This window comes from Ursus americanus, chromosome 30 (genome assembly GCF_024610735.1).
Source record: "Ursus americanus isolate L20-20 chromosome 30, mUrsAme1.1.p, whole genome shotgun sequence".
In the NCBI taxonomy this organism is placed as follows: Eukaryota; Metazoa; Chordata; class Mammalia; order Carnivora; family Ursidae; genus Ursus; species Ursus americanus.
The window spans coordinates 22,858,666-22,884,857 of record NC_142156.1 but is presented as its reverse complement, the minus strand read 5'-3'; the positions used below and the strand labels follow the sequence as shown (position 1 = coordinate 22,884,857).

General features: G+C 52.3%; 1 protein-coding gene across 2 annotated transcripts in view; it reads left to right on the top strand.

The window, feature by feature from the left end:
- TMEM132D (transmembrane protein 132D) overlaps window positions 1-26,192 on the top strand; it is a 551,659-nt gene that overhangs the window by 458,075 nt on the left and 67,392 nt on the right. For both annotated transcript variants that reach the window (XM_045779212.2, XM_087857436.1), the window contains one exon: window positions 7,327-7,470. In XM_045779212.2, the coding sequence (XP_045635168.2) occupies window positions 7,327-7,470 (144 nt within the window). The remainder of the gene's footprint in view (window positions 1-7,326; window positions 7,471-26,192) is intronic.

Here is a 26,192-nt window from a genome sequence, read left to right as displayed (position 1 = left end):
TCTAAGACAATCTGCCTGACTTCCCCGCGTCCTAATCGGGGCAGAAGCAGCAAGTCCACCGTGGACCCACTGAGTGGTTCCAGACCCTGATCTTGGGAGGTCGGCCGGACTCTGTTTCTTCAGCCCCGTCAACAATGCCGAGTCCTCTGCAAATCCCTTCCTGCTGAAATGAGCGAGAGCGCATTCTGTTGTCTGCAACTCAGATCCTTGACTCAACACGGTATCTCTCAAAACTGAACTGGTTTCCAGAATATTCTTGAGTAAGGAGTAAATACGTGAGAAATGGAGCACGTATTCTATGCAACAAATATATTAGCAATACGGGAAGTTGCAGAGGTATCAGGAGGGGAGTAACGATGTTGCAGATCGTAGGCAGGTGTACAACATGCTTGCTCCCAGAGCCTTGCAGTGTAGCTCCCCAGATGGTGTCCAGCCTGTCCGTGTGGCACCTTGATGCAGGACCTGTCTGTCCTTATTCCCCCAGGACCTGGGCGGATGGTGGTGGAGCATTTGATAGGGTCTTGTTACATGAGTGTTTAGTTTCTCCGAGCATTGTAAGCAGACAAGAGAAGAAGCATTATATCCGAAACCTGCTGTTTGAATTACTGTAAACTCTGGCCACGGGTGTCCATGCAAACAAGAATGCCTAGGCATGTTCCTTTTTTAGAAAATAAGCACAGTATTCGCCCCAGATTTTATCAGGGAGCGTTCTCTCCTGACATGCAAGAACCTTATAACCACCCAAGTCCTTCCTGGAGCTGCTGTCTCCAGGGTCCTGCCCCATGCCTTTCACCCTCTTCCAGCCTGGATGGTTCCCTGACCCAGCCCATCTCCAGTGACACCAGACCACTTTCCACATTTTCCTCCGGGGCTTCTCTGACATCCTGGGAGCCCTGCCAAGGGTGGTGTTGACACCCCCGGGGGAGTGCATGCTTCCAGCCTGTAGTCGGACGATTCTGGGAAGCCAGGCCTCTGGAGACGCTAGCTTCCGGGGTCTCAGCTGCAGGCTGGACAACACCAGCTCATGTGGGCTTTTCCCCCTTCCCATGCCTCAACTCCACTCCCACCCCTTGCAAATAAATTACCACCACCTAGAGCTGGTCCTTGGCTCTGTTTTCGGGGAGATTCAGACTAATGCAATATCCAATTTGCAAGTTGGCCAACTGAGGTTGATAATTGTTCAGAAATACTAAGTCTGCATCTCAATGAGAATTTGAAGGAAACCCTTTGAACCACCTTCCTGGTCATCTTTATTAATTAGGGTTCCTTGTAAGCAAAAGAAATTGATTCTGGTTAAGTTTGGATTTTTTTAAACTACTTTTGAGGTATGGTTGACATATACAAAACTGTGCATGCTTAGTGTATATAACTCAGTGAGTTTGGGGATCAGTTTACACCCCCATGAAACTAGCCCCTCTCTGGAGGCCACAGATGTTAACATCACCTTACAAAATTTCCCTTATTATAATTGTGTGTGTGTGTGTGTGTGTGTGTGTGTGTGTGTGTTGAGAACACTTGACATGAGAGCCACCCTCTAAAAAGGAGTTCAGAGAAAGAATATGGGCTCGCTCTCCCAGAGAATGGATGGCACAGAGAAAAGGCAGGAACCGGGCCCTTCATGGAAATGCAGATAATAGGGAAATGACAGGTTTTCAGGCGCTGCTGACAGGGAATGAGATCCCGGCATCCGAAGCTCCTGCCCACTCCCCTCGAGTGGAATTCCCATCCCGGGTGGGGGGAGAGGCTGACCATGTGGCTTCGGGGATGCCTGCCGCCTCCCGGGTGGAGGGAGGGTTGCTGTGTCTGTCTGTCCAAAGAGAAGCAATGCCTTCCCCAAAGGATTCTGATGTGCTGTTACGGAGAAGAGGTTGGGCAGACAAAAACAGAACCCTCCATCCCAGAGACTCAGAATAAACAGTGTTATTAGGAAATGTGCCTCGGTGCTTCCCTGAAGTCCTGCCTGGGGGCGAGCTTGCACCCCTTCTCGCGTCCTCCTTAGCGGCCACTGTAGGAAATGGTTCCTTTGTGTGGCTCTGAGTAAAACAAGTTACCAGGTAACTCTACTCCCCCCCCCCCCCCCGGAATGCCCATCTTCCCGTTTCCTCTCTCGGGGAGCGAGTGGTGTGAAGTCTGGGCATGGGGGCCGCCGTGTCCCGGGGACTCTCGCCGATGCCGACCCGCCGCCAGCTTCCCACGCCGCGGGGAGGAGCAGCCATCCCGTCCGAGCCCCGCGGAGTTCGTTTAACGGCACATTTGCCCTTGTCTGCCCCCTCCTGTGGGATGCTCGAAGCTTGCCTGGGACGCTCCCGTTAGGACGGGGCAGCGATGCCACGAACACCGTATTTATTTCTATTCCTTCCAATCTTCCTCCTCTAGTCCAACACACGCGGCCCCGTCTCAGAGCCACGTATGAAAACGACACGTGGTCTCCCAAGGGTCTCCCAACGGTGAAGGCAAAACATGCTTTTCTCCCCGCTCCTTAGTGGCAAGAAGCTATTTGATTTGCTGGTTTCAGCCCAAGACCCGAGTAACATGAGGGCCTCTTTCTGGTGGGTGGTGTCAGACAGGACCGCGGTTATCTGAGAGCGGCAGGTTTAAATAAGCAAGATTTAGTCATCTTTCCTCTGCAGTGCGTTTGCAGGGAGCATCCAGGATTGACGTTGGGGTGCATCCAGCTAGTGTCCAGGTTCCTTCCCTTTGGCTCGGCCGCTGCACTGGCTTCCTGGGGCCATCGTAAGAAAGGACCACAATGTGGCGGCTGAAAACAGCAGACGTCTGTTCTCACAGCCTTCTGGAGGTTCCAGGCCAAACTCAAGGTGTCGGCGGGACCACGCTCCTTCTGAAGGCTCTTGGGGAGAATCCTTCCTTATCTTTCCAGCTGCGGTGGCTGTTTGCATCCTCAATGTTCCACGGCTTTCAGATGCACCACCCTGATCCCCGACCATGCCTCCCAGAGCTGCCTTCTGGGGGGCTCTGTCTGTGTCTTCTCATCTCATAAAGACACCGGTCATTGGAGGAGGGCCACCCTCGTCTGGGACGACCTCATTTGAACTTAACTCACCATTTCTGCAAAGCCCCTCTTCCCAAACAAGGTCGTATCCTGAGGTTCTGAGTGGACATGAATGTTGGGGGGACGCTGTCCACTCTGGGGCAGCTGCCACTCACACCTGTGTTAATCAGACACTCAGAGAGGATGGACGGTGAAACGGCCATTGTCATAAACTCTCCCACACTGTTGACTCACCGAAACCCGGGCAGACACTGTGGTATCCTCATTCCATCATTGAAGCTATTAGGCACCAAGTCAGGTGACCATCTGAGGTTTCACACCTTCCCTGCCCTTGACCCTAACGTGACGCTAGACCATGTGGCTTTTAGCCCCATGCTCTCACCGTGGGGGAACAAGAAGCGGCCCCCAATCCAGGATCATCTGTGCTTGGCAGCAGGAAGAAAGGGAAAACACAAAATAACCTTCAGAATCTGCTTTTTTTAACCAGATTTTTGGAAGCCTCACCAAGTGACTTCCATTTATATCTCATGGACCGGAACTGTGTCACAAATGAGGGACAGCCCCCCAAAAATGCATTAACTGTAGCTGGACATCTTGCAGCCTAAGACAAAATTCGGATTTCGCGAGGAGGGCAGAAAGGCAGGTGGACGTCGGGGGAGTGACAAACCGTGTCTAACACACACATCAGCCTGTGGGTGCATTTCAGGAGGCCCCCGGTGCGAAGTTCCTCTGCCTCCATCACCTTCCTCCCCTCCGTTTTAAAATTAATTCGGAAGGCTGATCATCAGTCTGTGACTGTTCACGAAGCAGAAAATCAGGACGCCAGGAGGCATGAGGATATTAAACAAACAAACAAGCCCTCTGATTCTGGTTCCAATCCATCAGACCTCCGGATGAGACATCACTCCTCGGTTGTATTCCTCAGTCCTCCGCCCAATGCACGTCCCTTACACCCCAGCACGGCACAGTGCTCCGGACCATCGTCCGTCAGGAGCTCCCTTGGAAACCAGGGGCGGCTGCTTTGCCCACGCACGCGGCAGGCTGGACGTGCCGGGGATGGCCGGCCCTGGGAGCAGCTCTTAGGAGGCGCTGTATAAATAACCCAGCTCCCTCGCCCCTCCGTAGAACTATTTTTAGGTGTGTATTTTAGGTAATTTCCCTGCAAGGGAATGTGTGAGGATGTAGCCCCACATATGGAAATATATAATACACGTGGTGTGCTTTGCAACGCGGCTCAGTCCCCACAGGACCGGCTCCAGCTGCCCGCTGCGGTAGCTGGCGGACGCACGCACGCCTCCCTGGCTGTCTCTTCCCGACTCCCCTACTGACACTTCCTGAACACCCCCCCCCCCCAGTAAGCTGCCCTGCCCTTGAATCCTTTCCCCGAATGTTTCTAGAGGGGATCCGAACTAAGATGTGAGCTGTCATTTCTCTGGCAAAATCAGAACAGTCATGGTTTCCTTACAATAGATCACGAGTTGAAATCCAAGAAAAGTATCTGTGGCCTCTCTTACGAGGTTGCCTCAAATCACGGTCACCTTCTCCTCCCCTTTTTGCCTCCTCCTGGCGTCTGGAGAGCTTGGAGTCCTGTGGAGCTTGGGACACCCAGGGAGTCCTCGCTGGTGTGCCATGCACAGCGCCCAGGTCACAGAAGGGAGCACGGAGCTCCCAGGGAGGACTGAGATGGGGCTTTATGAAGACCTCCCTGCCTTGCTTTCCTCGCTCTGAGGGGCTGGGACAGGGGCGACCCACGGCAGTAAGGCAGCTGAGCTTTCCGGGGTTTTATGGGGTCTGATCGTCAGCGCATATGTGTGTCGCATCGCAACCCAAACCAAGGCAATGCAGGGTACTCCCACCACCTCTTGCCTGGAGACATGCCATTCACCTCCCGGAGAAAGCAGAGCGATGCCAGAGAGACGGCTCGTGACGTCAGAGAACTGGGAACGCACAGAGAAGGCAGGGAATGCCTGACAGCTCCATCACTGATCCCCCTGAGATCCTGTAGGCAGAGCGACGCGTCCAGCCAGAGGCGCCCCCAACATCTGGGCCTGCACCTGCTCACCAGTGAGTCCCGGGGTCAGTCCTTACGGAGCTGACTCGAATGCACGGATGCATTAAGGGCCTTTTGGATTTTACTGTTGGAGCACAGATGCTGCTTAACTCTTCCACCAGAGATGTGCAAAATCGTTCTCTTCTTCCCTGAAACTCGTGTCCAGAGTCATAATGCTGTGCTCCCGGTCTGTTCTTTCCTCCGAGATGAGCCGGTTTGGACCAGAGGGTCAAGGAGCGTTTTCCCGCTTCTTCCCAGAGCGTGAATGGTTCTCCTGGATCTCTGCCCTTTTAGTAGGAACGTAGACGCAGGTGTCCCCCTCCCAGCGGCGGCAGGAAGTAGCACCACCTTCTGACTTCATCCTTTCGTTCTTTTACTATGCTTGTGCCCAAAATAAAGTCACATCAGGCTGGGAACTCACAAGGGAGGAGGACAAAACAAGTGCATAATCAATGGGCATTTAGAAGCTTTTGCATATTGAGACAGTATAAGGCATGGTCTTTGAAATTCAGGAACATTCCAAACTGTGGTCTTTCTTTCAGAATTAAATAATGAAAAAATATATATATATAGTTTCACATTCAAATCTAAACCAAATGAGCTAATTATAAGATGAACGAGTCCTATAAAGGAAAAATAAGATCTTACGTAAGAAATATAAAGTTAACATAAGGAAAACAGTTATGCAATGTTGGGATGATACATTTCTATTCCTTCCTCTGGCATGCTTCTAAATGGGAATTTGCGATTTCACATGAAAATCAAATTAGCAAGAACCTGGGCAAGCCTGGCCCTAAGAGACGTATCTCTGGCCCCCGTCCTGGCGTCTTGCTGTCGCTCCACCGAGCATAGGCCAAACAAGGTCAGACCTACAGAAGAAACTCAGCGTTTGCGCCGACACAGCCCCTCTCGGGGGCACCACTGACCCGCAGTTACCAGCATTGAACAAGAACGCCATGGGTAAGAATTCAGGAGGCTAGTTGTACAGAGGCTGTGGGTTATATGGGGACTTTGATCTTGGTGTGATTGGGGGAGACAGTCGCTGCAGAGGGGAATGAGATGCACTTCTGTTTCTTGGGACTCAGTGTTCTCCATCTGAGAAATGGGCTCCTGTGATCTTCTGGGGCCCTGGGGAGGAACTGAAGAAGGGAGAGGTGCACTGGGACAGGTGCAGAGTGAGGGTCACCGCTCAGTGTGTGGGACTTGCCGCCTGAGGTCCCAGGTCCATGCACAGGACTAAGAGCCGGAGACCAGGGAGGCAGGGTGTGGATTCCAGTCCTCCCGGTCGAGTCCTCACCCACACGTCCTGCAGATAACGTATCGCTAGCACTGTGCCAGGCACTGGGGAGCAGAAAGCAGACCCGCCCCACGGAGCTCACAGCCCGGAAGAGAGATCACCGATTGACTAATTCTAAGTAAGACAGCAATGGTGTTGGAGGCCACAGAGGACATTCTGTGCTTGTGTCTCCGGGGCTCTGAGAGCAGATAACAAGGGCAAGTGGGGACATCCCAGGGGACACCTTGAGCTGAGCGACAAAGGCAGCGTTGAGCAGGCAAATGCATGTTTGGGCGAGTGTGTGTGTGTGTGCGTGTGTGTGTGTCAATGTGTGTGTTGCACGTATGTGTCATGCCAGGGGGGCTGAGCACGTCATAGGGGCCATAGTAGCATTCCAGATGCACACAGAGCCAGGACCCAGTAAGAGCCTGGAAAAGGGACAGCCAGGGCAACAGAGTTCCGAGAGTGAGGGTCTCCGCCTCCGCATGCACCCTACTTGCGACACAGGCCGTGAGTGGTGCTAATCTCAGCTGCTTTTAGGGCACTTTGCTCCTCTAGCCAACAGTTCATGGCTGAAGGTGTTATCATTTTGTGTGAGTTCGTACATAATGGAATTGCTAACACATGGTCTCAACAGCTGGATTTCCTGGGTTCAAATCCCACCCTCACTGTTGCCTAGCTGTGGGACCTTGGGCAAGTTCCACAGCCTCTCTGTGGCATCTGCAAAATGGACAGAACGCTAAGCCTGTTGGTCTGGTCTGAAAACCAACACGTCCACTCTCGTAGAGGACTTAGAACAGCTCCCGGCAGGTGGCGAGGGGTGTCAAACACAGCACCAACAGTAACTTTGCTCCCGCCCCTCCCCATGTGATCCCCTTCCCCGTCTGTTCTCCCCGGGTGACTCTGGGCGGTGTGGGCCCTGGTGTCCTCTGTGGGGAGGGGGCCGCACAGGTGCAGGTGTGTGACAGAAAGGTGTGCTTGGGCTTCCAGGAGGCGGAGATCCTGAACACAGCCATCCTCACGGGCAAGACGGTGGCGGTTCCGGTGAAGGTGGTGTCGGTGGAGGAGGATGGCACGGTGGCGGACCTGCTGACGTCGGTGGAGTGCCGGTCGTCCGATGAAGACGTAATCAAGGCAAGTGGACACCCCCCTGCCCTCCCCCCGGAGTCCGTGGCCAAGGCCAATTCTGGTGGGGCCGTCGCTGGTGTCAGGAGACCCTCCCCTGATTGGGATATGAAACCACTCTGGAGGCTGAGCCAGGTCTGTGAAGCTCCTGACCTTTCGTGTTTGCCAAGTGCCTGGGGCCTTGTCCCGGCCTCTGGGGAGGCCGTGGAGGGGTGCAGGGGCTGGGAAGGGGGCTAGACCCAGACTGGCGAGTGTGCGGCTGTGCTCTGGGATGATTGCATAGCGTGGAGCATGTCTGCAGAGTCAGTGGGGGGACCGAGCATGCACTTAGTCACCCCCAGCTGTGACTGACAGCCCCAGCCCAGGGAGGAAGAGAAGACACGGTCCCCACGCCCCTGGCCAACCTGGGAGTGCTCTGCAGCTCGGGGCACATGGGGGGCAGCCCTTCATTTACATTCCCTGGACCCCTTCTTTCCTGGCCTCTTCTCTCTCTTTATAATTGAATGCACAGATGAGGCGAAGCCAAGGCGTGCAGGGAGATGTGTTGTTGGGGGCACGCAGCCAGACCCCTTGTAGTGCGCTGCAGTCAGCGGGGGATGGGCTTGTCGTGCTGCTGCTGCCCACCCCCAGCTCAGAGCTGCGGTGGTGAACGCCGCCTGGCCCCTCCTCCGAGACTGGGGGCAGCGGGAGGGCTGGAGGTGCATGCGACCCCTTCCCTCTGGGTCCCAGCAGCAGTCCGAGCTCAGTCACCCTGCTTGTGCTGGGTGGGAGCTACTAAGCCCTCTGCTCTGCTGGGAACTCCAGGGAGCATGCCCACCCCCAGAAAGCAGGGGACAGATGCCGACTGAATCCCCACTAGGTGTTAGGTCCTGTTCACGACGGCAGGACCGCAGTCAGAGGCATAGTCCCTGTCCTGCGGTTGGCTAGAGAGAAGACAGAGAAGGGAAGGGAGGACGGCTTTGTGACACACCACTCACCCCATTCCAGAATCCCCTCTGCGGGTACAGGGCAGGCCGGCCCTGCCAGGGGCACAGCCCTTGATTTCTCTCTCTCCCCACATCCAATCCCCCAGCAAATCCTGTTGGCCATGCCTTGCAGACGTGTCCAGGACCCGACCCTCCTCCACGGCATCGTGCCACCCCCTAGCCCATGCTCCCCCCTCTCCCAGGCCCCGTGCAATGACCTCCTCATGGGCTCCCCCGTGGCCACCTCCTTCCCCGTAGTCTGTTCTCAGTGCCACAGCCAGAGAGTTCAAAATGTCAGTCTGATGATGTCGTTCCTCGGCTGTAAATGTCCATATGCTTCCCTCCCGTCTCAGAGGGGAAGCCAAAGTGATTGCAGGGACACTGAGGCCTGCCCACCTGCCTGAACTCTGATCTCACTCTTGTTACGAACCCATTTGTTCTCTCTGTTCTGGCCACACGGGAGTCTTTGCCTTTCCTCTGACGGTTCAGACACCTGATGGTCCCTTTGCTCCAAACTCCCTTCCCTGCAGGGCTGCGTGGTCCCTGGCTTCTCCTTCTCCCCAGCATTTCCTGGGCAGTGTTGGTTAAGTTGCCACACGTTCCCACAACGCCGTCTTCCCCAGCCCTGCTCATTTTTTATCCATTGTATTTATTCCTCTAAGTTATATGTGTCAATATATATTCCTGTATTTTCACATATATCTTTTTATTTTACTTTATGGTCTGACTGCCTCACGGGGATATAGGCTCTGGGAGGGCAGGGCTGTTGGTTCTCTTCCTCCGTCGCTGTCCGCCGTCTCGTACAACCCTGGGCAGATAGTACGCGCTTAACAAATGTGTGTGGAATGAACGCGTGAACAGCGCGGTAATCAGCAAGAAGAGAAAGCGTGGGTTGAATCACGAAAGCGTTCTCACGGACGTACGCAGCAGAACACAGGGTGGGTCCGCACGCGGTCGGCCAGATGACACACACCGTGGAAACACACTGCGGGCCGAGGGGCGGCGGGAACGAGGGTAGAGGACGTGTTCTTGTAACAGCAGAGGCCGTGGATTCCTGTGAAGGGCGTTTGGGAATGTTCTCACCAGCCTCCATTCGCCCTCCTTCTGATAACAGTGATGTTTTCTCCAGAAAATTCCTCTGTGTCTTTGCCCTTAATCCGTACAACATAAATGGTGCCTTCCAGTGGCCGGGTGACCCAGGGTGGCCACAAAGCCCTGTGTCCCTCTAGACGCCGTCATTGGTTCCAAGAGGGACCTGGTCCCAATCCCAGCCATGGTGACGCCCTCTGGAGCGTCGGGCGTAAGTCTCATGAAAGAAGGGGTCCCCCTCCTTTATTCTTGTTGCTACCCTCCTTGACGAGACCTCCCGTAGCCACCAGGTGGTACCGCCTCCAGAAAGGGGCCGACAGAGAAGCCGGAGCCACTCTGCGGGGAAGCCACGTCCTCACGCCGGTGCCCGAGAGCCCAAGTCCCTCCAGACCATGCTGGCCTTTTCTGGACGTTCCTGAGAATGGATTCCTTTGTGCAGAGCAGTCTGAGTCACACTTGTAATACCAGCAAAGAAGTCCGCACTTGTCCAGATTGACTCCAGGGATCCCAGGACTCACGAAATCACCTGCAGAAACATTGGGGCTCGAGGACGTACACCTGCAGCCCACAGATGGACACAGCCTAGAAGTCGGACCTCACCCCCCTCGGCTGTCTCTGTGCAGCTCCAGGGTTCACAGGTGCCAAGAGACTCCCTGGTGTTCATAATACTTTGGTGTCCTGCGGAGACCCTTGAGACAGAAAGCCCAGGGGTCCGTGGAGAAGAACCACACCGCCCTGCACGGGCTCCTGCAAAGCCTCTGAGCGGCACGATCTGCATTAAAGCTCCAGTCTTCTCATTTCTGTTTGCTCTTTCTTCCTTCCCAGCCAGAGGCGGGATAAACCCGCGTGTTCTCCCCCGTCCATATCAAAACCTCCTCGCAGGAAATCCACTGGAAAAGTCATTTGCACTGAATTGTAAATTACGTGAAGGCATGTTACCTTATGCCTCCCAAGGATGCCAGGTTTTCAAAAGGCAACAGATCCCTAATGGATGCATTTCGGATGTCAGCAGTAATATCCGTTGTGATTCTTAGGGGTTGGAAATAACAGGAAATCCCACCCACACCGACTTCAGTTTCAGAAAAAAAAAAAACAAAAAATATTGTTGGCTGATGCATTTGAAAAGTCCAGAGTTGAGGGTAGTTTGTGGGGGTTTTATTCAGAACCTCAAAAGACATCATGAGAACATTCTTTCTCTGTCTCTCCTTCCCTCCCTCTCTCTCTCTGTGTCTCTTTCTCTCTGTCTCTCTCTCTCCGTCTGTCTCTATTTCTCTCTGTATTTCTCTATCTCTATGTCTCTGTCTGTCTCTGTGTCTTTGTCTCTCCCTGTCTCTGTCCTGTCTCTCTATATCTCTCTGTCTCTCTGTCTTTGTATCTCTCTGTCTCTTCGTCTCTCTATCTCCATCTCTCTCTGTCTGTCTCTATCTCTCTTTTCTTTTTTTTAAGATTTTATTTATTTATTTATTTGACAGAGAGAGAGAGACACCAGCGAGAGAGGGAACACAAGCAGGGGGAGTGGGAGAGGAAGAAGCAGGCTCATAGCAGAGGAGCCCGATGTGGGGCTCGATCCCAGGGACCTGGGATCATGCCCTGAGTCGAAGGCAGCCGCTTAACAACTGAGCCACCCAGGCTTCCCCGATCCCAGGGACCTGGGATCATGCCCTGAGTCGAAGGCAGCCGCTTAACAACTGAGCCACCCAGGCTTCCCTCTATCTCTCTTTCTATTTCTCTCTGTATCTTTCTCTGTCTCTCTATGTCTGTATCTCTGTGTCTCTGTCTGTCTCTATATCGCTGTCTTCCCGTCTCTGTCCTGTCTCTCTATATCTCTCTGTCTCTGTCTCTGTCCTGTCTCTTTGTCTTTCTCTCTGTCTTTGTATCTCTCTGTCTCTCTATATCTCTCTGTCTCTGTCTCTCTGTGTCTCTCTGTCTCTGTCTCTATCTCTGTTTTTTCTGTCTCTGTTTCTCTCCATCTCTCTATTTCTGTCTCTATCTGTCTCTGTCCCTCTCTATCTCTTTCTTGGTCTCTGTCTCTCTATCTCTCTCTGTCTCTATCTCTCTCTGTCTCTCTTAGTCTCTGTCTCTATCTCTCTGTTTTCCTCTGTCTGTCTCTGTCTCTCTCCATCTCTCTGTCTCTGTCTGTCTCTGTCTCTGTCTATCTCTCTCCATCTCTATTGTTCTATCTCTCTCTGCCTCTATCTCTGTCTCTCTGTCTCTCAGCCCCCACCTGCAGACAGCTCCTTCCATCTGTGTGGCTTTGCTGCCACAGAGGTCGCCCCATGGGAGGGGATGGGTGGCTGGGGTCTGGCTGGAACCCCACCAGAAGGACAGCAGACCTTCCACACCAGTCCTGGGACCTGCTGTGGTGGGGACCCACTTGGGGGGCTTCCTTACCCTGGAGCCCATTGCTGCAGCCCAGCACCCTGATGCCCGGTTGTCCAAAGCCTCATCCCCCAAGCACATGACCTGCAGAGGCGAGACGGGGAGGGGAGGCCGGGCAGCTCCATGTGCTGTCAGCATGGAAGGGGAGCGGGGACCAGGAGAGCTTTGGGGGTGAGGGAATTGCGAGAATCCCCAGAGTGGCACCATGGACAGCTGCTGTGTCACAAGGCATGGGAGAGCTGTCACCGGAGCCCTTGGCTGAGTTCTCTTCGCTCTGGTCCCAGGCGCTCGCTGGGCTCCTAAATAGACGAGTAGCGTCCCTGACGAGGCCGTCCCAGCTGGACCGGGTGAGCCCACCCCCCACCCTTCAGTGATCCCCCAGCTCAGGGTCCTCCCCTGCATCTCCAGCAGACACACACCACTGGGAACGGGGTGGAACCCAGCCTGACATGGTCTCCCAAGGCTGGGCCCAGCAGAAGAGAGCCACCGACCTCTGTAAGGGGAGAGAGAGCAGTTCCCGGATGGGGTGCGACACGGTACGGGCTGCGTAGACGAGCCGGGGCAGGGAGAGTGGCAGGCAGGGCCTCTCCGCCTGTCCCTCAGCCTCCCGGGCATGGCGCTGGGCATGCATCTGCTGGTCGGCCGCTCCTGGCGGGGGCCAGGGGCCTGAACAGAGGGAGCCGTGGGGGGCACGCGGTGCCAGTCCTGCAGGCCGCTGCTGGGCTTCATCACCGGGCCACGCACGGAGCCGCCGGCAGGGAGGGGCCGTTAGTCCTATTGTCACCCCCAGGCTATGCTCCTGCTCCTTGGGGCAGCTTGGCTGTTTCTCCCCAAGAGTTTAGCCAAATGGCCTTGTAAAGACCCCTCGAGGGAACGGGCATTAGCCGGGATCAGGGCTCCTCCTCACTGTCCCCACTGCCCCCTCCAAGCACTGCATCTGGGTCCCCTGCAGGGAGGAGCCCGTGGGAAACAGCTCAGCCCGGTAACCCTGTCACCTGCTGGGTAGGAACGCGATGCCTCTCGTACCCTGCTGTGGGGGACATGTCTGTGTTGGTGAACTGACCCCTCTTAGGCTCCGGGGCCCAGCGGGGGCTTGGAATAGGGGGACCTCCCAACACACCCATCTTCTGTCCGCCTTGTCGGCCACGACGTCCCCCACATCAGACATTTGGGATCTGTAGCTGCTGAGGGGGGCGGGAGAGGAAGGAAGGAAGACCGCCTGGGGGCGGGGGCGGCCGCTCAGTGTTTGGTGCTCTTTTATCCTCTATTTGGATGCCAGGTGACGGTGTTCCTTGCCGGAAACTGACTTCCTAATGCCCGAGTGTTGTTGCTTGATTGAGAACCAATGTGCTGGTTTATAGACGACACTTGTCTTCCCCACACACAGGCCCATCTGCTGGATTCCTGCCATTTTCCTCTGCGTCTATTGGTTTCTCAAACATAACGTGTCCTCTCGGCATCGTTGGGGTGCTCTTGACTCCCACTACGGGTTACACGTCATAGCCGTGTTAACCCAATAATAATAGAAACAGCCTCTGAGTGTGTGTTGGGCACTCCTTATGAAGCTGACCAGCATCCACTTCTTTGATCCTTGCAACAATGCCGTGCAATAAGTATTATTGTTTTTTTCCGCATAAGGAAATTGAGACAATGAGAGGGTTTTTTTTTTTAATTGTGGCAAAATACACATAACATAAAATGCACCGTCTTAACCATTGCTAAGCATACAGTTTGGGGTGATAGGAGCGTTCACATGGTTGTCCATTGTCTCCAGGACTCTGGTCATCCTGCAGAAATGAAGCTCTCTCCCCACTGAGCACCAGCCCCGAGGCCCCTGCCCCTCAGCCCTTGCGTGCCTCCCTTCTAGGTTCTGTCTCCGTGAATGTCCTTCCTCTGGTGTCTGTCCTTCTGTGGCTGGTTGCTGTCACTCAGCTGTGCTCCAGGTTCATCCATGGGGGGGCCAGTGTCAGAATCCCCTCCCTTGTTCAGGCTGAATCATGCCCCTGCATGGACAGCCCACACTTGGTCCTCCACTCACCCGTTGGCAGACACCTGGGCTGCAGTCCACTCTCGGCTGCGTGTCATACCACTGTGCACGTGCAGAATTCTGACACCGCTGCAGAAACCGAGATGTATGGTCCCGAGTCCAAGTCCTGTTCCATTTTCGCCTCCATCCCTCATCCGCCAGGACGGGGTTTGGCGCCCGACGCCTGCCGTGGGAACAGTCGGGAATGCACATCCGTGCATTATTGTCCTCGGCTGTGCATGGCCGAGTTGAGTGGCACTGAGGGAGGCGGGACGGCTGCAGAACCAGATGCGCTCACCATCCATCACCAAACAGGGGCTTGCCCATCTCTGCTCAGGGACTCCACGCAGGCCTTTCCTCTGCAGGTGATTACTCACAGGGCACTCGGAGACCTTGCGCTCCTGGCCAGAAATAACTCCTCCATGGATGGTTGCAATCCTTCCAGCAGAATTTCATGCTGTTGGATCGAGCATTAACATCTCCCTGAAATGCTTTGTTAAAGCAAATAACTTCTGGGAGAGGTGGCATGCCTCAATTCCTGGACATCTCTGTCCAAATGCACTTTCTTCTTTGATGGTAGAAATCAGGACAGACAGAGAGTCTTTCTGCTGGGGAAATGGGGCAAAATGGGTCAGAGGTGGAAGCCAACCTTTCCCTTTACCCTGGGTGAGCCCAGAGTGGCTTCAGCAAATGCACATCATGGCGCCAGCCCCATAGCAGATGGACGCCCTCAGTAGAATTCAGCACGTGTCTCTGTTGCGTTCAGACATTGGTGCAGCAATCCCTTCCCAACACTGCCAGTTGTGGGCTTAAGAGATAAAACCTCAAGCATCTACCTTCAGCTCAGGTCACCATCCCAGGGTCCCGGGATTGAGCCCCAAGTCAGGCTCCCTGCTCAGCGGGGCATCTGCTTCTCCCTCTCTCTCTACCCCTCCCCCTGCTTGTGCAGACGCAAGCTCTCTCTCTCTCAAATAAATAAATAAAATCTTAAAGAAAAAAAGACAAAACTTCTTTGTCACCTCTGACCTAGAAGGAACCCCCTGTGCAGTCCCCACTTGCATAGAATTTACATCAAGGATCCTGGAGTACGCAGACCAAGAACCACAAACCCAGCCAAATACGAGATCCAGGTGATAACAAATGTGTGAAGCGATAGGGGGCGGTGGGGTCTATGGCACCTGCCGCGTCCGAACGTGCAGCCGCTACCGTGCCCTACCTGACTGTTGACACACGGAAAGCACTCAGGGCACTTGAGGGTGTGGGCTCTTGTGCCAGGCTGCCTGGACTTAAATCCTGGCTCTGATACCTAGAGGTGAGAACCAGGGCTACATACTTAGTCTCTCTGTTCCTCGGTTTCTTTGGTTGTGATGCGGGCATGGGGACATTCCCACAGCTGATTTGATTCTGCGTTGTGCCGGGAGGTGAATCTTATGTTCTATCACTTGCGTATTTAGGACTTGCGTAAGTAGGACTATGCCTGTAGTCACATCGAGAACCTCAAGAATGTCCACACATGTTCTTTTGAGGTTGCGTTTGGAGCTGGCAGAGCGGGGCCATGCTTGGGAGGTAAAGTGGAACTTCCCCAAGCCTCCTCACTGGCCACTGCTCTTGGCTTTGTCCTGTGCCCCAAACTCTTTTCTCCACCAGCCATGAGAGCGTCCCTGTGGAAGCATAAGTCACACATCACTTCTCAAGGTCCGCCCGTGGCTCCCCATCTCCCATCTCCCTCAGAGTAAAGGCTGGATGCCTTACAGTCGTCACCACGGCCCCCCCTCTGTCCTGCACCTTCCCTCCCTGACCTCATCTCCTACTCTTCCCCCAGCCCCACTGCTTCCTGTCCTCTGCCAGATGCACATGCAGCTCACCCTCTGCTTCCTCCGGGGCTCGGCTCAATGCCCCCCTCCCCACCTCCACCCCTTCCTCTGCCTTATTTTTCTTCATGGAACATAGCCCCATGATCTTACTGCATTTTTCCTTGTTCATTTGTTCACCGTCCACCTGTCCGAGGACAAAGGCTTGCTGGTTGGATCACTGCTGGTCTCCCAGCGGCTGCAGCAGCAGCAGCACCTGCCATCTTGTGGGCTTTCCGCCTAGCTGTGCAGGCGAAAGGGTCTTAGGAAGTTGGGGAACCTGGGTGAAGAGTGTCATCTCTCTTCTGTCCAGTAGGAAAAAATCAGTTAACAACACAGAGCACCGTCCTCCTCATTTGGGTGAGGAGGTGCCCGTTTACTTACCACACCGTGGGGTTTCCCTGACCTTCATCCAAAAAAGCAGAAGCATCCCAAGGACGGTGGGTGGAACTCCTGGTGAGGCCCCAGGAGGGATGATGGACACTGACTTGATGGATAGTATTTAGAATTGTATGAAAACAGCTCTGTTGGTCCAGTTCAGAAAGAGTAAAGTATGTTGAGAAGGCTGTAGAGAGAACATTCTGGATGGGACAGGGATGAAGTGAGCAGGAAAGGGATCCAGCCTGATTGCTACTCCGTACTTTCCATTTCCTACATGAATGAAGAAGTGTGACAGGTAATTGGGATTCTCTGGAGCTCAAATGGGAACAGGAAGCCGTGGGGCGAGAGTCCCTTTTGCAGACACGGGGTAGGCAGTTAGACTCAGCAGGAGGACCAAGCACCGGCCCTTACGTCCAAGTCTTTAAAGATTAAAATGACAAAAGTCAGACGTTAGAAGTCAAAGGATACATTCATGGCCAAAAGGGTTTCAATTTAAAAGACTTTCAAGAGTCCTTTTCACCTTGGGTGAATTTGGCCTTTCTGCAGTAAGATGTGACTGTCCTGGGCTTGGCCGTCCTTACCCTGAGTTATCTATGCGTGAGCACCACTGATGCTTTCGGAGAAATTGTGTACTGGGGACGTGTCTGACACATTTCTGAGAGCCCGGGCTAAACCGGAGGCCTGGAGTGTGGTAGCTATTTGTTGAGTGAATGAGTGAATGGCAAAATAAACCTAGATTTGTATTTAAACATCGGGGAACATCTAGTGGTGTACAAAGTATCACACACGCATCCCTGCTTCCCTTCCGTGGTCTTTCTGGTTAAGTGGACTTTGTTAACACATGTACGTTGTGTTTGCTGGACTACTGTAGTACAGTTGGGTCTGGTGGGTACCGGTGGCTGAATGCTCAGGTGCGCATGTCAGCTAGACACAGCTGGATCCATCAGCTGCACTCAGAGGCACACCTGGACCCAGACACTGGCTGGGAACCACAGGTTCCCTGATGGGCACCACCTGGTGGCGGCAGCCCAAATTGCAGGCGTAATGCCTTCCAGGATTCTAACATTCCTGTGACGGGGAGCCTTGCTAATTCCCCTCCATTTCTGTGATGGAGGTTATTTAGTTGACTTGTAGGTCTGTGACCACAAACACGCTGTTAGATGAAGGAGGAAAACCTATTGACAACAGGTGCATTAAGGCATGAGACACAGGCTGTCACTCATTTTAAACCCTCTAACTCAGCACTCAGGCGGTTAAACTCTGTGGATCCAGTGTGTGTAATTGGCACAAAGCCGTTGTATTGGTTTTTCTTTTTTTTAAACCCAGCATTAGAATGGTCGTGTTTTGCCTGATGATTTAGGAGTCAAACTTCCCCTGGTGCTAAAATGGGGCGGGCAGACGTCAGCTCGAACATCACATTTTGAATGGAGCTGAGCTTACCACACACCTGCTGTGATACAAGCCCTAACGTGCAGCAGAAACTCTTGTTAATGAGGGGGGTGTTGGATAATTAGTACCAACCCTGTAGCATCCCTTGCCTTCTGCTTCTACAGAGGTAAATCAATAGGGGGGAAAGGTGGCAAAAAGGTACGTGTAGAACCCAAAATTAGAGATTATACTTCTCCAGAAGGGGTTTTTTTTTATTATTTTTTTTTTCAGGGTCTTACCAGAGTTCCTGTCTCACAAGAACTTGAGGTAGAGTCTTGACTTTAATCTTAGGGTGAGTTACAGAAGCTTCTGCTGTCTTTCCCCTGAGGGAAGGTCTTTGATCCAAGAAGAGAGAAAAGGAAAGTACCAGGAGGTAGAATGCGTGTTTGTGACCAAAAGGAAAACCAAGCTCAGGGCCTTTCCCAGTAGAGCTGGTGAACCAGATTTCTCACCCTGGACGCGGTAGGCACGGTCCGTGAGACAATCAGCCTGGTCCCAGATCCCAACTGCGGACCCTCAAACCTTTGAGCAGCGTTTCTTGGGACACATCCGCCAGGATAGAGCCCCGGAGATCTACTCCAGAGAGGCCTCTCCGGCAGGCTTAGACAAGGGTCACATAGAGCAGCAGGACACAGGGGAGGACCAGCCCGGGGTCACAGTTACCCACTGCTCTACATAAAAATAGTCTTTTTAAAGAAAACAGATAGTAGTTCTGGTGGGAGATCATAATGCAGCAATTCTTTGTTGCTCATTGAAGGGAGAGACGAATGTTCTGGTTGCCAGGCATAGAAGCAGCATGGCTGACATTGTCATCAAAATCTGGAGGCAATATATACAATGGAATATTACTCAGCCATCAGAAAGAACGATTACACAACATTTGCAGCAACATGGACAGGACTGGAGGAGATTATGCTAAGTGAAATAAGTCAAGCAGAGAAAGACAATTATCATATGGTTTCACTCATTTATGGAATATGAGAAATAGGAAGATCGGTAGGAGAAGGAAGGGAAGAATGAAGGGGGGTAAACAGAAGGGGGAATGAACCATGAGAGACTGTGGACTCTGGAAAACAAACTGAGGGCTTCAGAGGGGAGGGGTGTAGGGGATTGGGATAGGCTGGTGATGGGTATTAAGGAGGGTACATATTGCATGGTGCACTGGGTGTTATATGCAAGTAATGAATCATGGAACATTGCATCAAGAACTGGGGATGTACTGGGGCGCCTGGGTGGCACAGCGGTTAAACGTCTGCCTTCGGCTCAGGGCGTGATCCCAGTGTTCTGGGATCGAGCCCCAGTTCGGGCTCCTCTGCTGGGAGCCTGCTTCTTCCTCTCCCACTCCCCCTGCTGTGTTCCCTGTCTCTCTGGCTGTCTCTATCTCTGTCAAATAAATAAATAAAATCTTAAAAAAAAAAAAAAGAACTGGGGAGGTACTGTATGGTGACTAATATCACAAAATAAATATTATTAAAAAATGGAAAAAAAAATAAAGAAAACAGATGAAGACTTCAGAGACCCAACATTCAGAAGGTATTATGGAGGCTTCCATATGGGAGTTAAAATTAGAACCATACTAGGATGTTTGTAACCAGTCCAACGAAGGGTCTTAAGTATAAACATAAATTATTCAACAAATATTTACTGAATTCGTGATACATACAGGACACTGTTCCAGGTCATGGCTGTAGGTTGAGCCATGAAAACAAAGTTCCTGACCTCATGACAAGGAAGATAGGAAATCCTATTTATACAATTATAGGAGATACATATATAAGATCCTATAGGCTATTTTTTCATAAATATAACTTCATAAATGTTTTCTTCATAGAGGAGGAAAATAGATATTTTCATATATATATATATAATATCCTATATACCTATGTATATAACTTCAAATGTAGATAGAATATATCCTATTTCCTATACATACAATTTCATATATTATATAGTTTGACATATACAGATTTCTCCATAGAGGAAGAAAACAGGATCTATAGAAAGGGGAAGGGAGATGAATATATGCATATATATCTCCTATTTACATATTTGTATATATCACATGCATAAGCTATCTACATTCTATATAGATAGACTTTCATATGTAGAGTTTCCTTTATAGAGGGGGGAAAATAGATGTTTTTACTTTTTTATATATCCTATACGTATATATTTTTCACATTTATATTTTATTATGATATATATCTTCTATAATAGTTTCACATATGTAAATATCCTATTTTCTTATATATATTTAGCGTATACCCTAGATGTCATATGTATCTCTTGTATCATATACAGCAGTTTTATATATATGTGTGTGTGTTTGTATATATATGTATATATACGTATGTTCTATTTTCCTTCCCCGTGCCTTCTCAGCAATGTGTGTGGGTATGTGTGTGTGTGTGCACATACATGGATATGTTCATACAAGAATATAGTTGCCTCACTGAGAAGGGGATTTGGGGGAGCGAGCGAGTCCGGCGGTAAAGCAGGCAGGAAGGGAGAGCATTTGCGGCGGAGGGAACAGCAGGGACGGGCTCTCAGGCGGGAAACACCTGGTGTGCTCTAGCGCCCGAGGACCCCCAGCGGAGGGCAGACGATGCGAGACGCAGTGTGGAGCAGGGGCACGCGAGGCAAATCGCGGCTGGCAGGAGGCAAGACCGAGCCCTCTCCCTCTCTGCAGACTGCGGCCAGGCCGTGAGGCCGGGGCAGAGGGCGCTGTCCAGCGGCTGCTGTGCTGAGCCCAGGCAGCTGGTGCTGGGCTCTCTTGACGCCCTTACAATCTCTTGGTTTTCCACTGCCGTGAAAAAGTGCCACACCTGTATTGACCTAAAACAGAATTTATTATCTTATGGTTTTGTTGGTTAGAAGACCAGCGTGCGTCTCAGCAGGCGCCAGTCAAGGGGTTGGTAGGGCCGCATCCTTTCTGGACAATTCCAGGGGGAGACCTATTTCCTTCCCTTTTCCATCTTCCAAAGATGTAGGTCAGTGGGTACAAACTTCCAGTTATAAGACGAGTACGTTCTGGGGGTCCGATGTCCAGCACGGTGGCTGGAGTTAGTAATTCTGTATTACGTCCTCGGAAACCACGAAGGGAGTAGATCCTCGGTGTTCTCCTCACAAAGAAATCACCGTCGTTTGAGGTGGTGGAGGAGTTGACCAGCCTCATCGTAGTGCCATTTCCCCCATGTGTACGGGTCACATCGTCGTGTCGTACAACTTAAAATCACACAGTATTATGTGTCACTTCTATCTCAATAAAGCAGGGGGAGAAAGCCAGCAAAAAAGACGTTTGATATTGAAACAAGAGGTTATCCCAGCGTTCTCAGTGAAAGCAAAATCTATTAAGACCACGCAGGATTAGGATAGCTACAATAACAAAATAACAAAACACAATAAAATCCGTTAAATAAAATCATAAAATATTTATAGTACTTACAAAAATAAAAGAATAAATCAATGTTTAATTGTTCATCGGATTTAATTCATCATTGATTTTTACATGGTCTAGTTCATAGACCCCAGAGATGGAACGTGCTGTGGCCCAAACAGCGCGAGGCCGGGAGCCCGCGGACAGGGCGGTGCGTCGTGTGTCACGGGCTACGCGGGAGGGAGAGGGGACACTCTGGGAGTCGAGGAAATCCACACTGTCCCTCAGGAACAGAATCCTGGGCTCGTAAACTGCACTTTGGGTGGATGATTCTTCAAAGGCGTTTTGTTACTTCCCAGGACCCTTACGAAAGGCATGTCTAACGGCACGAAGCAGGGATTTATTAGCTAACGTACCAGAGATGTTCCTGCTGAAAATGTTTAAATCTGCCTTTAAAAAAACCAATGATGAGCCGCGCACATTCCCAGGCCTGCGACCCCTTCCTCCGTGTTCACGGCCGGCAGTGCTGCGTCCCCGACTGTCCAGTTACTCGTCCCTCGTCCCGTCTCGGCAAACCCCGTTCTCTGCCTCCCTCCCCCACCCCCACTCGCTCCCTCTGACCACACCGGGTCCACCGAGCATACCTGCCCATCCCAGCATGGCTGATGAGCAGCCTCGACTCCAGCCACTACCTTACTTTCCCTTTGCCATGTGACCTGATGTATTCACAGGGGCCGGGCATCAGGGTGCTGACCTCTCCAGGGGCACCTCTTCCTGCCCACCCCAGGCGGCCTTGCCAACATCTCCACCAAGGAGACGTGCTGTCCTGACGTTTAGATGGTGGCACGGCACATACACCCTTTCCTCCTGGTTTATGGGTGTCAAGATGAGGAGAGACGTCCCATGGCCACGCGCAGCCTCCATGCTGAGCAGCACACGTTTTCTTGACCAGGCAGAGGGCACGGCGTCCTCAAGGGAGGGTGCTGGGACTGAGGGCCGCCATGGGCTATAGGGTGTGAGGTGTGGCCACGGCCGTTGGAGGGGTAGGAGATGAAGCTGACCTGCCTGGGGTCGCCAGATGCCAGTAGCACCGTCTCCCCGGTGTGACACCTGACCGACATCTCCAGTCTCTGCTGACCGTCCTCTGGGGGCAGAGTCACCCCTGTTTGGGAACCACTGGGCCAGAGTGTGCATGGGTGAGGGCTTATGAAGTCCTCGTGTTGGAGCCTCGTGTGTGGCTGGTCTGCATGGCCACATGGACACTACCTAGTGAAAATCACAAGACCTAACGTCTGAGACAGCTAGCACCTTATTTCCCTGAGAAGCCTGTGGTCCGTGGGGCACTTGTGCACCCAGCGTCAGCTGCATCTGGCTGGTTCCTGCACCTGGGGCTGGGGGGAGAGGCGATGGGGCCGCATGAATCACATCCGCCCACAGGCCGCCTGGGCCACGGCTTGGCCAGCTCTGCTCTATTGGCCACGCCCGTCTCCATGCCCAAGTTTAAGTTTTAGAAAATAGACGCTCACTCCTGATTGGAGAAGCTTGAAGTTGCAGTCCATCCACACGCCACACTAAGACCTCTGGGGTCCTGCCTACGGGCTTGGTGCGTAAGCCACAGCGAGTGCTGTGCTCAGGGCGTGTTACAGGGAGATCCCTCTGGCCACAGCACAGGGAGTGGATGACGAAAGGGGCCAGGTGTTGGGAAGGCTGCTTAAATAATTGCAGGCAAGAGATGACGAGTTACAACCTAAAATATATGCTGGGAGGGGCTTGCAAAAGGAAAGTGGGTGTCAGCCATAATGAGACGTTAACCAGACAGGCATCGCCAATCAGAAGGGGCGGGTGATACAGCAGCTTCCACGGATGATGCCCAGTCTCCCGGCTTGGGCAGATTGGGGGCAGTGGTTCCATTTGCAAAACGGAAAGAAGAAGCAGGTTCACGGGGGATGTGAGGATGAAGGAGGTTGGCACAGCACGGACATGCTGAGGGAATCGCATGATGGGCACAGCCAATGGACTATTTATGAGTCAAATATAATTCAGTATATTCCTCCCATGAGGTCACTTTTTAGAATGAGACCTTCTTCATGAGTAGAGGTATACAGCTGTCCAATCCTGGGCAAACCAGATGTGTGGTCACCCCAAGTATGGGCCAAGCAGGAGCCACGTCACTGGGCAAGGACAGGCCTGATATTTAGGGGGAGATTTCTAAACACGGAGAAAAACTGAGCAGTGAGCTCGACGTGTGTGTGTGGGTCAGGGACCCCGAAGCGGCATCTCACTGAGTAACAACCTATAATCTAATTGTTTCCCAGAGTAAGACTTAGAGGGAACATGGTGGTGCTGTCTGAAGACCCCAGGGCTGGCTCACTGAGCTGCATGGTGTTCGGGTCCTGGATACGTTCGTAGTGTTTCCTACACGCGTAGAATTCACGTTTGTCGAGACGTGATGAGAACATTTTCTGTGTTAGTAGATTTATACTCTAAGGTTTATTGGAGTAATAAACATTCAGACACCGTGCACAGTGATTTCCTCCATATTCCTCCTTGGGACGAGACAAAATTTAAGAAATAATTAGCTAGTTAGCCTAAGGAGGAGGTCAGGAAACAGTCTGATAAAGAACGATGTGGGTGGTAAGTGGATGGAGGGACTAGCGGTGACGGTGGTACGCCGGGACCCGAAGACCTGCCTTTGACGTAAGGCTTGGTTACGTGGGGAAGTCGTCCCTTCATCAGTACGCACAGTGAGCCTGGCCGCGGAAGCGTGCGATCGCTCTGTCTCGTGCTGGCGGGAGAGACATGTCAGGTCCCAGTGTCACACGGTCACTCACCACTTCTCAGGAGGAGGAGAGTGGAGGGCTGTCACTCCTCACTCTGTCTGACGGCACAAAGAACATTCACTTTGCACAGCTGGGTCTGCTGCTGTTTCAAAGAATTAAACGGCTCTGGTGTAATCATTGCCATGGAGGTTTAGAACCCCAGCTCGTCTTTAAGTCATATTCAAGTAGCACTATTTGACTCTCACCATGGCCCTCCCACCTCCCCCCTCCATCGCTGTTTCCCCGACACCCTTGCCCAGATGCCCCCCCGCCTCGTTTTACCTCCAAGACTGTGCAGCTGCTAAGCAACCTCCCATCCGCCCTCCTTCCACCATACTGCTTAGAGCAAGGCTCGCCGCTGTAACGAGCGAGTCTGTCCCCAGCACTGCGTTCATCTCTCTTGGAACAACAGTCCAACATTGTGTTCCTGTCCCCTCCCCATGGGGATTCTGGGACCCAGGCTCCTTCCATCTCCTGCCTCCTCCATCCCCTCACTCTCTTTAGCGGGTCGGAGGACAGTTTGGAAAATCATGCACGATGCTTGCCGGCCGTGTTGCATCCATTGGCGCTCAATCTCATGGTCCTACCTAACTCACAGGAGTAGCTGTGTGCCCAGAGAGAAGTGGAACAAAGGGGACACTCTCGGGGTGGAGAGCCCTGAAATCCAAGAAGTAGGAGAGCCTGTAACGGCTGATTATTTACATTGGACACTAGTTGTTCAGTGTGTAGCATGCTGTGCATGTGGGATTCACCCCATATTTTGTAATACATAAAAATACTGTATCCAAAATGTATTACATATTTAGTTTTAATTCAGTGAATTCTGAACACTCATAAGATGTTAACGTTATGCAAAATCAATTCTGAAAAAAGTGAAATTGTCGTATGTACCATGAATTCACAGTGGTCGTTCTGGGTCAGGAGATAATGGTAGATACCCTAACTCTCCGCGGTTGCCCTGGTCCCAGATGGGACCCTGAAGCGTGGTTACAGATGGGGACCCTGAAGCCCACACCCATGTTTGAACCCAGGCAGTCTGCCTCCAGCATGCACCAGGACCCGTCACAAATACACACAATTCTTGATGAACCGAGAGACAGAAGACGGGTGAGCCAAGAGGTGGGCCCTGGTGACAGTCCAGATGGCTTGGACGGAGGGACACATGGTGGGGAGGGGCAGCTCGGGCCCCCCTGCTCCGTGGACCCTTTCCCGGTGGACCAAACAGTGGCCTGGGAAGGATGCAGGTCAGAGTCCTTGGCCCAGCAGGGGCGCAGAAGGAGGCAAACCTGAGCCGTAGGCAGGTGGGTCAGGAGGGCTCCCTGCACAGGCCAGAACCCAGGAGGCCAGAGCAGGCAGGGAGGAGAGGATAGACGTCGGACATGCACCACGGAACATTTTGCTCACCAGAATTTAAAATATGCACTCTTAACAGGTGAGCACATAAACCCCTGTGGGGGCCAAGGCTCTCTTGGACCCAGTGCCCTGACGGAAGAGCCACTGGCTCCTAACGGAAAGGTCTGGCGTTTTGCAGATTACAGGCCTCTCTGAGCTCTGCCGTCAGCGGGAGTCAGGAGCTCAGCACCATATTCTGACTCCAGCCTTCAACAGCTCAGAGGAATTCTTATTGTGGCAGCTCAATTTAGAGGCTTTCTGTGGTGTTGTCAGAGTAAGATCACTTCATTAAAACCAGACACATTTCCAGGGCCTCTGGATTGTTTCAAGGGCTCTATGTGCAGTATAATTGAGAATAAAGTGGCTTAAATTCAGTAATATGGAGATGGATGGATAAGTAGGTGGATGGACGGACGGATGGGTATGGATGGATGGATAGGTGGATGGATGGATGGACGGATGGGTATGGGTGGATGGATGGGTGGATGGATGGATGGATGGATGGATGGGTATGGGTGGATGGATAGGTGGATGGATGGATGGATGGATGGATGGATGGATGGATGGGTATGGGTGGATGGATAGGTGGATGGATGGATGGACGGATGGGTGGATGGACGGATGGATGGGTGGATGGATGGATGGATGGATGGACGGGTGGATGGATGGATGGATGGATGGACGGATGGACGGACGGGTGGATGGATGGATGGATGGATGGATGGATGGACGGATGGATAGATGGAAGGATGAGTGGGTGGGTTGTTGGATGGGTAGCTGGATGGATGGATGGATAGATAGATAGATAGATAGATAGATAGATAGATAGAATGGATGGATATAAAAATATAGATAAACTTTAAGCATTCTTACAGGAAATAAATCAACCAATTTTTAGGAGGAAATGTAGAACGTTGGACATAGTAAGTGACCATTTGTTGCTGTATTTGGCAACACCTGGGGAAAAACATTGACTTTCTAGGTGGACAAATTAATCGAGAATTTACCATAACTTGTTTTCAAAAG